Source organism: Coregonus clupeaformis, chromosome 22 (genome assembly GCF_020615455.1).
Source record: "Coregonus clupeaformis isolate EN_2021a chromosome 22, ASM2061545v1, whole genome shotgun sequence".
Lineage (NCBI taxonomy): Eukaryota > Metazoa > Chordata > Actinopteri > Salmoniformes > Salmonidae > Coregonus > Coregonus clupeaformis.
The window spans coordinates 3,381,032-3,392,551 of record NC_059213.1 but is presented as its reverse complement, the minus strand read 5'-3'; the positions used below and the strand labels follow the sequence as shown (position 1 = coordinate 3,392,551).

Sequence of the window (11,520 nt, the reverse complement as noted above, 5' to 3'; positions counted from 1 at the left end):
CTTACAAAATTGCTTGACAACTAATCAAGGAATGGAAGTGGTTTGGAAATTTCCCCACACATTACATTCTCTCTTATTGTCACAACACTGGTTAATACATGTAGCGATGTACTGATGTCCTCTATTCTTGCAAGACAGAGATACATCTGGCACAAAGGCCCAGTGCTGACAAGGCTACACATCTTAACGTTGCCTTCTTGGGCACTTTATCATTGCAACACAGACAAATTCCCAGCGTCTGTAAGTGCAAGGTATGCTGTACAGAATAATGGGAACAAAAACAACAGTGCAGTATATTTCCTGTCAGATGCTTTAATTCTATTGCATTTTAAATCCACAAATTTTAAATAATAAATGGAGAACAATTATTTCATGAGGATATGCTCAAAGCCAAATGGAATCTACATTCAATTAATTTGCTTTATGTTTAACTTATATACAGTACATAGATAGATGTGGCTGAAAACACCACTTGTTCAGAACATCAACATGGTACAGAGGTAACATACTGTAGTAGGGCATAGTTAACACATTGAAGGTAAAGGCAGTAAGATCATGACACTAAAGACATAAGGAATATATGTTTATTATTTAAATGAAGTTCTAGCTAACTGTACTAATATAGTACAGCATGTAATAAAGCATTCTAATAAAGTACAGCATTAGACATTATTGACATTCAGTTTTGCTATTAGCCAGGCACTGTTCCATCATATAGCTGGCCATCATCAATTTCAGTTCTGTTATTCATTATGTTCAGTAAAGGTATAATAGTTGTTCATGTTTAACAGCTAGCTGTAACTACTGTGCAGTTACTCAAATAATCATATCCCTGATAAGTCACTGTACAAGACCATAGCAGGTATTGGCAGCCATTGTTCATCATGCGGGTTACATTTCACACATTGTCATTGCTTTTATATGATTATTTTGGTTTCAAACTTAATGACAGGGAAACAATTTTACCGATCTATCATTACATTCAATAACAAAATGTAAACAAATGCAAAATGCATAGTTTTGCAGAGACTTGCTCAGATATCTGTTTAAACCAGGCCATCCATAGTTTGTTGCAAATTATGAAGACTAATTTAAAACACTATATTCACCTTTCATTAAATAAATACATAATTTACTACTCATGGCAATAGGTATAAATGTGTCAGAAACAATAATTTGATGGTGTTAGGCACAAATAAAAGCTTTCTAGTTTCATAGGCTTATGTCGATAATAACGTGCTCGAAGACCATCGTTTTCCCTTTGAAGCTGGAGGAAAATAAAAAATTACGCCGGTCAGTGGACACCACGTTGAAAGAGCGCGGAGACTGCACATAGATATCCTTGAACTTGGAGAACATTTTGATCTCCTCATCCCACAGGTAGATCTGCGTGAAGGAGTAATCGCTACCCAGGGCCAAGTAGTGCCTGTCCTTGAACGAAAACGGCTGGAGGACCATGGCGCCACGAGAAGGCAGGGCCTGCACCTCGGTGAACTGCTTGCTGGTCCACTTGAGGACTTTGGAGTCACCAATGTAACACGTCATGGCCAGGAAGAGTTCCTCGTCCACCCGGAAGGCTTTGACCGCCACCACATCGTCAACATTTGGGATTTCGCTGTGCAGCTGGAACTTCTGGCTGCTCTTGTTCCACAGGTAAATGACGGGTGCCTGAGAGCGACTGGCCAAGATAAGATGGGACTTCCCATCTAGCTCGACGAACTCTGCGTCTGTATCTCGGAACCACTCGTGGAGGAACTGGTAGGAGTAGAAACCGGTCTCGTTCCGGTCCGTTTGGTCGTTCCACTTGTACAGAGTTGATAGGCCCGCCTTGGAGCTGTCCACAATGATGAAGTACCACTCACCGGCTATTTGGAACACCTCAATGTCATTGGGTTTGGAGATGTTGAAGACCTCAATGGTTTGGAACTTGGTGAACTTGTTTTGTTGATCGTCAAACTTGTAGATGTGGGAGCCACCAAAGAGCTGAGTCACGATTACCAAGACGTGGTTGTCAATCAGAACAGACTTGCATCCAACAACAGACTTTCCTGGAGTAATATTGAAATAATTAGTAATAGTGATATTATGATTGAGAAAAAAATGAAATAAAATATAGTCAGATTATCAAGTCCTATAAACTCTACCACTATACTCAGCATTATGTCATATTCATGTGCTGGAATAGCTCACTGACCCAGACCCAGTCTGATGACCTGCAACGTATTCAGAAGAGAGCATGCCGCACCATCCTAGCATGATACTCCAGTTACACTGAGGCACTTTAGACCCTGTCCCTAACACGGCTTCATGAAAGAAGGACACAACTCTACACGGATTTCGCTGTCAGCCTCCTAAAATCTAAATTAAAAGACTGGCTACCCCCTGACGAAACACAGTGACAGGCAGGAACATCCGCAGCCAAACCCAACTGAATATATACCAAAGTCTAGAAATGAACGGTACAAGAGGTCACCCACCCCATATTTCTGCTCATTGATTAAGGAGATTTTTTATAAAATGTCTTTACTTTAATTTTTTATTTAGTTGCTCTTATCTTAATATTTTGTATGCTCATTTACTTCAGTTTATACTGACTGCTATATGAGTGTAATAAAAACTTGAACTTGGAAAGAATGTTTCTCAATATACATTCACAAGTTGTTTTAAGGTCCTGGCCAGTCAAATTCGTAATTTCTATTGAATTGTATGTGTTGAACAATAAATGTAAACTGAGTGTAAAAAACATTAGGAACACCTTCCTAATATTGAGTTGCACCCATTTTTTCCTAAATTCGTTGGGGCCTAAATTCAATTTGTTGGGGCATGGACTAAAAGGTGTCGAAAGCATTCCACAGGGAAGCTGGCGCATGTTGACTCCAATGCTTCCCACAGTTGTGTCAAGTTGGCTGGATGTCCTTTGGGTGGTGGACCATTCTTGATACACACGGGAAACTGTTGAGTGTGAAAAACCCAGCAGCATTGCAGTTCTTGGTACACTTAAACCGGTGCGCCTGGCACCTACCACCATACCCTGTTCAGGCACTTAAATATTTTGTCTTGCCCATTCACCCTCTGAAGGGGAGGAGACAATTGAGACACAATCCATGTCTCAATTGTCTCAAGGCTTATAAATCTTCTTTAACTTGTCTCCTCCCCTTCATCTACACTAATTGAAGTGGTTTTAACAGGTGACCTCAATAAGGGATCATAGCTTTCACCTGGATTCACCTGGTCAGTCTATGTCATGGAAAGAGCATGGAAATGTTTTGTAAACTCAGTGTATGGTACAACCAAAAAACATAAAAAATGGACAGTGAGACTTCTAGTATATTTAACTAAACAACAAGGATAGGCCTAGAACAATAAAATAAAATAAAATAAAACATTTAGCAAACTAACAAGAAAAGAGATGTTATCAAACCTGTGATGTTATCGAAAGGCCTGAAATTCATTTCAATGTGGTCCCATTCCATGACCACACAGCTGTTGTAATTGGGGTCAGCCATCGCCACATAAATGTCCTCCTTATGGGAGAAAATGTCAGCCGACAAAGCCTGGGTTGGAATGGACTGATGACGGACAAAGTCTGTGGGGCAGATAAGGAACACAACATGATGAACACAACACAAAAATATGTACAGAGGAGACCCTGATATGCACACAAGGCCACAACAATGTGGCAACTCTCAATTAAGCTACAACAAATTAGTAATCAAATATAACTTGGATTTGAAGTATTAAAGCCCCCATTGTCGCTATTGGTAATTTTTTGTTAATTATTCAACAGCAAAGTACTGATGATGTCCAATACATTATTACAGAAAGTAAAATGTATTTTACCATGTAAGAGTTTAAAAAGGTATTTGTGTTGTTGCAAGAAATCGGATCAACTGCTGAACAGACAACACACGGTGTGAAAGGACTGTGTGTCATGACACCTTTGTGTATCACAATATGTAAATCAAACATGGTTCATAGTGTGTACAGCTACTACTGTATATGTGTATAGTATTATTACAGTATCACACAGATGGCAAGTGTGGCTATAAATAAATTGCATAACTGTATATTTGATTCCTCCTCAACACACACACACACAAACACCAAAAATATTATAATTGAAAGGATAAATAATATAAATTGGTTGGGTGTGACATTTATGTTTGACCAGAGTTTGGAGGTGCGCTGGTTAAATTACCCGTGGAGATACACTCGTCCGGCAGGATGGGAAGGTCGTTCAGACGTTTGCCCTTCATTTCTATGGGACCTGCGCAGTTGACATCCGATACGGTAGCGTTGGTGTTTTTCAGCCACATCATCAGCCACTTGTTCTCGCAGTCACACTGAAATATGTTGCCTCGCAAATCCCTAACATGTGACAGAGGATGGATGCATTAACGCAAACGAATCCACCAAAAGATAGAATGTGATCACTTAGTAAAAGGCAAAGCTTAGGTCATAGTCTGGGAATTCAGAGTAAAAATAATGGGAACATTTATGCCATCCAGTATCCACACACTGCAAGAAAATAAGGTCTGGACTCTAGGGGCTAGTTTCCTGGACACAGATTAAAGGGATAGTTTGGGATTTTGACAATGAAGCCCTTTATCTACTTCCCTAAAATCAGTTAAACTCTTACCCTAACCCTTTTTCCAAAACAACCCCTAGTCCCTTTCCTTAGCCCCTTGTGTGTTTGCAGATTTGATGTAACAGGTAGAGCCGTCATCATATTGATTACACCTATCCAATCTCCAATCTCTTCAGATGGACCTAGGGGAAGGGGTTGAAGGTTGTCTCTGGACCAGAAGTAACATGCCATACACTTTTTAAAATGCCAAAACAACAACACATTATGGGCAACATTTTTCATGAGCAATTGGCAGTTTTAATGCACAACATTAAAGAAAGTTTTCAAATGATATTGCACTTCAGATTATAAATGTGGAGTTTTACAGTATTTTTCACAGATCTGTGCTCTGTTACGTGACAAAAAAGGCACCCTATGTGCATGCGGGACTAAGCTTGTCCCTAGTAAACATTTTGTGCACCATTTCTAAATCACTGGCTAGCCAGTGTCCTGAACAAAGCACTTATTTCTTGAACCTACTAATAACAAGGTATATACACAAATCGATCATTAACTCTTTAAGCACAAGCAGCATTCTGATTGAACTAGCTGAGTATAACAACCATTTCCTGTTTATCTCATTCTCAATATTATATTCAAAACCATTATTCATTGGATATCAGGATATTCAATGTGATCTCGTTCAATAAATTGCAAATCACCATTCCCTGATGGCAAGCTTATAGAGGAGCATTAGCAGCCCATCTTCGGTAGTCATCCTCCTTACATCGGGCAGAAGGCGGTAGCCTTAAAAGCCTAATAAGAGCAGGTTGCCAACTGTCAATTAGAGATGTTTGGTGCAGTGTCAGTGCTGCCTCATAGAAACCCGTGGTCCTATAAGTGATTGCTAGCTGCTTTTCTTACTCACAGCTCTAGCAGAGAGTTAAGATCGTGGAAGAGATCCCTTGGCAAAGCCCTCATGTTGTTGTTAGCCAGCGACCTGCGAGAGACAGAGCGGCAGGAGACAGTGAGAAAAACAATGTGTCGTCATGGAGAGAGATTCTTGGGTGGAGGATTGAGATGATAGAGATAATAGAGAATAGAAATGATAGAAATGGAAGGGATGATAGAAATGGTAGACATAATAGAGATTGATAGATCTGATAGACATGACAGCGGTGGTAGAGAGAGATGATCAGGGAGAGAGAAATTATAGAAAGATGGAAGAGATGGTAGAAATATAGTAGAGATGATAAAGATTATAGAAAATAGAGATGGTAGAGATGGAAAAGAATAGAGATCGAGAGAGGATAAAGATGGAAGAGATGGTAGAGACAGGGCCGTAACCAGGGTCTGAGTTTTAGTGAGGTTCAGGGGGACGGGGGATGGGGGGCGGTGCTATTTGGAGAACAGCAAAAAGTCTATCTATAAACACATAGGCTGAATCTCAAACACTTTGAGCACTTCGAGCACTCGATCACTTGATATTCACGTTATAAGTCAATCGAGTCAATCTAAAAACGCTAGTTCTCGAGTCATCGAGGACTCCACTGCGCCCTTCGGAAGCTTTTTATCGAGTGGGCATCCTATGCCGACTCGGCGCCCTTAGCAGCAGCTTCTTCCCATGAATCTTATCATGTTACCTAGTAACAACAGTCACTTCTACGCCACCCTCAAAATTAGTCATAATAAATCTAGATAAATCAAGAAATCTGTAATTAATTTTGAAGTTTAATTTCGAGGATGTCTTAGTCGCGCGATTTTAGTTAAGGAGTTTTGTGTCTTTCTGAACTTTGATCATATACACGAAAACGTACTAGCTAAGCTAGATCATGTACACGATAACTTACTAGCTAAGCCTGAGCAAGTCACTTCATATGAAACGAAAGAGAAGCTGACCAACCAGCTAGTGCAACACTAAATGAAATACTCCTTCTATAAACAAGCGAGCTAGATAGTTAGCTAGCTATTGTTGTAACATGATTTTATCACAATGAACGAGTTTTAATGAAGCAGCAAACAGCCTGCTCTGCCCTGAGTCTGTACAGTATTGAGTCTGCTGCTGCACTGCTGCTGTCACGACTTCCTCCGAAGCTGCCTCCTCTCCTTGTTCAGGCAGGCTTCGGCGTTCGTCGTCATCAGCCTTCTAGCCACTGCCACCCCTCATCTCATCATTCCATTTGATTTGTCTTGTTTATTACACACACCTGGTTCATATCCCCTTATCAAACCTGTATAAGTATTCCCTCTGCCCCCCTTGTCTTTGTGTGTGATTGTTTATTGTGGAGGTTACTATAGCTCAGTGGAGCTATGTTGTATATTGTATCGCCGGGATATTCACCCGTGTGCCTTGTTTTCTCCAGTGCGGTAATTACCGCACTGAAGTGTTTTACGCATTGCTGCGTACCGCTGTCTTACCGAATAAACCATTTATTCTGTGATTTACCCTCCTGCGCCTGACTCCGTCCAAATCACCCGCCACAGAATCACACACCAACAGCATGGAGTCAGCAGGAGACGGGAATATGCCTGGAGTCGTGGAGCGGGCCCGAGAGCATTCCAACATGCTAGCCAGCTTGGGCGAAGCGATGGATCGGGTTCTCCAGGTCATCCAACGCCTGGAGAGGAGAGGACCCGACCCTTCAGGACCAGCTGAGCGACCGGATCCAGCCACCCACACCCCAGCACCCAGAGGGATTCACCTATCCCGACCGAGGGAGTATGACGGTACAGCGGGCCGCTGCCAGGGATTCCTCGTGCAGCTGGACCTCTATTTGTCTACCATCAGCCCGGCTCCATCGGAGCGGGAGAAGGTGTCCGCCCTCGTCTCCTGCCTCTCGGGGAAAGCCCTGGAGTGGGCCAACGCGGTCTGGAGTGAAGGAGGAGACGCGTTGGACAACTACGGGGAGTTCGTTCGCCTCTTCCGGGCAGTCTTCGATCACCCTCCCAAGGGAAGAGAGGCAGGCGAGCGGCTGGTCCATCTCAGGCAGGGGACGAGGACTGCGCAGGACTTTGCCCTGGAGTTTAGAACTCTAGTGGCTGGGTCCGGGTGTATTCTACTATTCTAACTCTTAACAGTAAGTTGAGACCTTGACTGAGTTCCTAAAGAAATATACACTATCAGTCAAAAGTTTGGACACATCTACTTATTCAAGGGTTTTTCTTTATTTTTACTATTTCCTACATTGTATAATAATAGTGAAGAAATCAAAACTATGAAATAACACATATGGAATCATGTAGTAACCAAAAAAGTGTTAAACAAATCAAAATATATTTTATATTTGAGATTCTTCAAATAGCCACCCTTTGCCTTGATGACAGCTTTACACACTCTTGGCATTCTCTCAACCAGCTTCATGAGGTTGTCACCTGGAATGCATTTCAATTAACAGGTGTGCCTTCTTAAAAGTTAATTTGTGGAATTTCTTTCCTTCTTAATGCGTTTGAGCCAATCAGTTGTGTTGTGACAAGGTAGGGGGGTATATAGAACATAGCCCTATTTGGTAAAAGACCAAGTCTATATTATGGCAAGAACAGCTCAAATAAGCAAAGAGAAATGACAGTCCATCATTACTTTAAGACATGAAGGTCAGTCAATACGGAACATTTCAAGAACTTTGAAAGTTTCTTCAAGTGCAGATGCAAAAACCATCAAGCGCTATGATGAAACTGGCTCTCATGAGGACCACCACAGGAATAAAAGACCCAGACTCAACATCAACTGTTCAGAGGGGCTGTAGAAATGTGTCCTTTGGTCTTGAGTCCAAATTTGAGATTTTTGGTTCCAACCGCCGTGTCTTTGTGAGACGCAGTGTGGGTGAACGGATGATCTCTGCATGTGTAGTTCCCACCGTAAAGCATGGAGGAGGAGGTGTTATGGTGTGGGGGTGCTTTGCTGGTGACACTGTCTGTGATTTATTTAGAATTCAAGGCACACTTAACCAGTATGGCCACCACAGCATTCTGCAGCGATACGCCAACCCATCTGGTTTGGGCTTTGTGGGACTATCATTTGTTTTTCAACAGGACAATGACCCAACACACCTCCAGGCTGTGTAAGTGCTATTTTACCAAGAAGGAGAGTGATGGAGCGCTGCATCAGATGACCTGGCCTCCACAATGCTGACCTCAACCCAATTAAGATGTTTGGGATGATTCGGACGGCAGAGTGAAGGAAAATCAGCCAACAAGTGCTAAGCATATGTGGGAACTCCTTCAAAACTGTTGGAAAAGCATTCCAGATGAAGCTGGTTGAGAGAATGCCAAGAGTGTGCAAAGCTGTCATCAAGGCAAAGGGTGGCTATATGAAGAATCTCAAATATAATATATATTGTTTAACACTTTTTTGGTTACTACATTATTCCATATGTGTTATTTCAACGTTTTGATGTCTTCACTATTATTCTACAATGTAGAAAATAGTAAAAATACAGAAAAACCTTGAATCAGTAGGAGTGTCCAAACCTTTGATTGGTACTGTATATATATTTTTTCAAATTCGAAACAATTACAGAGGTCCGGACCTTGGTGTCCTCATATGCACTTACGGCCCTGGGTAGAGAATAGAGATGGTAGAAATGGTAGCAGCAGACTTACAAATGAGTCACGTCTCGGAGACCTCTGAGGGCATTTTTGGTGATGGTCTCAATCTTGTTGCCCTCTATGAATCTGTTAATCACAAATGTAATAAATTAAGGGAGTAATGATGTTACTGTAGCTGTCTTTTGAGCTTTCCATTCAGTTTAAAAAACATGAAATTACTTATTTTACTAAAGCTAAGAGCTTTTCGTTTTATATGACAAAAATGAAGTAGAAAACCATGGCGAATTACAGGTATCACATTACACCAGTGTTCCATAGGCCACCTTAAAATGTTTTTAGACATTGAAGAAGATTAATTCAGATGTTTGTAATCATACTGTTTCTGCAAAAACAGTTGACTGAGGAGAGGAAACCAAATTAGTTTGAACCAAATACTCACAAATATTCAAGATGAGGAAGGCCATAGAATGCATCATCTTTGATGGTGGTCAATGAATTTGAATTGAGAAGCCTGAGAAAATAAGAAAAACATGATACGTGTTGGGTCGTGATAGCCTAGATTCCATAGCATATTCCACTTTTAACATTTGGATGGCAAATGTGACACTTATTGAAGATGCAAAAAATTATTAGCAACACGGAGCTATGACCAAACAGACTCTCGAAGGCAATGAGATACTGTTCATAAATCAGGCCATTCAGACTGACACTAATCCCTGTCTCTGTCTGATATAATAATAATAATAATAATAATAATAATAATAATAATAATAATAATAATAATAATAATATATATGCCATTTACCAGACGATTTTATCCAAAGCGTCTTAGTCATGCATGCATAAATTGTACGTTTGGGTAGCACCAGGATTTGCAAGCGTCATGCTCTACCAACTGAGCCATACAGGACCACATCTTGATCCGAATTGTAGTTACAGTTCCTGGTGTAGGCCTACATCCGGCCTGCATTGCTGAATCCATGTATAGGGAACTATAAAAACAAAATATGCTTAGGTACATGCTGAAGATGTAAATTATGTGTCTACGTACAGCAACTGCAGAGAGGGCATGAGGGAGAACATGGCCTCAGTGATTTCTGCGAGGGATCCATTTACTATGCTCCTGGTGGAAGATCGACATGATATTGACAATATGAAACCAGCATTAGCCTATTAATATGCTTCAGTTGTCTCAATAGACTGTAACGAGGAAATCGTTACTTGTAACCTTGAAGTCAATACAAACTTCATGTCACTACACAATTGATGCTTGTACGTTTTCCAACATTCCATATGATAGGCCTACTGTGTTTTCCTTTCAACTTTGTGTGATGATGAATACATTGAGGAGAATACTCACAGTGAGTTGATGTCATTCGGGATAGTCCGTGGTACACTTGAGGTCCCGACACAGATAATGGTCTCCTTGGAGCACGAGCATCCTGAAGGGCATCGAAAAACCTTTTTAGGTGCAGCTAGACTGGCTTGACCGAGACACAGTAGAACCAAATTGATCCATAACCAATGCTTCGAGGCTAACATGTCGATTTTGTAACATTTATGACAATGACAGAGAGCAACTTCGATGCAATCTACCTCGATCTCACCGCTCCTTGCCTTGAATGCAGCAGTGGACAGAAGAACACCTGACATAAGCAGATTCTGCTGCAGATGCTTTCCGCTAGGCTACTTAATTTCCCATCCAACTCAATTCAGGGGGATTTCCGGGATTCCAGGCAAGCTAAATAGAATAATTATATCAAAAAACGTTTGATGATAATATCATTAGTTAGCCTTCTTTCGAAGCGCCAATAGGAGAGAAAGTTGGCCCATATGTGCGACAGACTGGTGATCTTTGAAATCTTGCGGAATCGGAAAATAGCACCATGGACAGCGGACAAACGCAACATTTTCGAGGAGCAATGTGCAGCGGGGGTGTGTTTGCTTTTTAGTTTGAAAATAGATTATTGTACATTTGAGAAGCAACAAAATATGAGGGTGCAGTTATGTACTCAATTAATTTCTCCCCTTTTTTCAACACATAAGCCCACGTGTCCGCCATGGTAATATCTGCTTTTTGTAGGGATACATTTCTCCTTTATAAATAGGCTACTGTCCGCAATTATGTTACAGTTCCATATTTAACTTAAACAATCTGTGCCCTCTCTTGAATAATTTAATACATGTATCGTGAGTTCCAATATCGCGCCCTTATAGACTTGTTTTGTATGATGCCTGATTACAACTAAATTCATGGAGCCATCCGAGTTATTTTTTAGAACATGGTTGATTTACAGGTGTAGGATCTTAATTTGACCAATAGGCCTATTGTCGCAGCAAAATAAACCTACAGTAGTCCTAACAGGATTTGAACGTTTAGTCCATAATGTTGCTTGACATTAGACTTA

At 41.0% G+C, this 11,520-nt stretch overlaps 1 protein-coding gene across 3 annotated transcripts; it reads right to left on the bottom strand.

The window, feature by feature from the left end:
- Window positions 1-302: 302 nt before the first annotated feature.
- On the bottom strand, window positions 303-10,987 carry LOC121572299 (leucine-rich repeat LGI family member 2). 3 transcript variants are annotated; one of them, XM_041884331.2, is made up of 9 exons: window positions 10,709-10,986; window positions 10,473-10,554; window positions 10,164-10,235; window positions 9,552-9,623; window positions 9,167-9,238; window positions 5,496-5,567; window positions 4,199-4,368; window positions 3,422-3,586; window positions 303-2,048 (listed from the first exon to the last, which is right to left on the bottom strand). In XM_041884331.2, the coding sequence occupies exons 3-9, from the start codon at window positions 10,193-10,195 to the stop codon at window positions 1,213-1,215; spliced, it is 1,419 nt and encodes a 472-aa protein (XP_041740265.2). In that variant the 5' UTR covers window positions 10,196-10,235; window positions 10,473-10,554; window positions 10,709-10,986; the 3' UTR covers window positions 303-1,212. The 3 variants fall into 3 exon arrangements, with proteins under 3 accessions (XP_041740265.2, XP_041740262.2, XP_041740263.2); XM_041884328.2 differs by having other exon boundaries at window positions 10,473-10,987; XM_041884329.2 differs by lacking the exon at window positions 10,164-10,235 and having other exon boundaries at window positions 10,473-10,987.
- Between the last annotated feature and the right edge of the window lie 533 nt (window positions 10,988-11,520).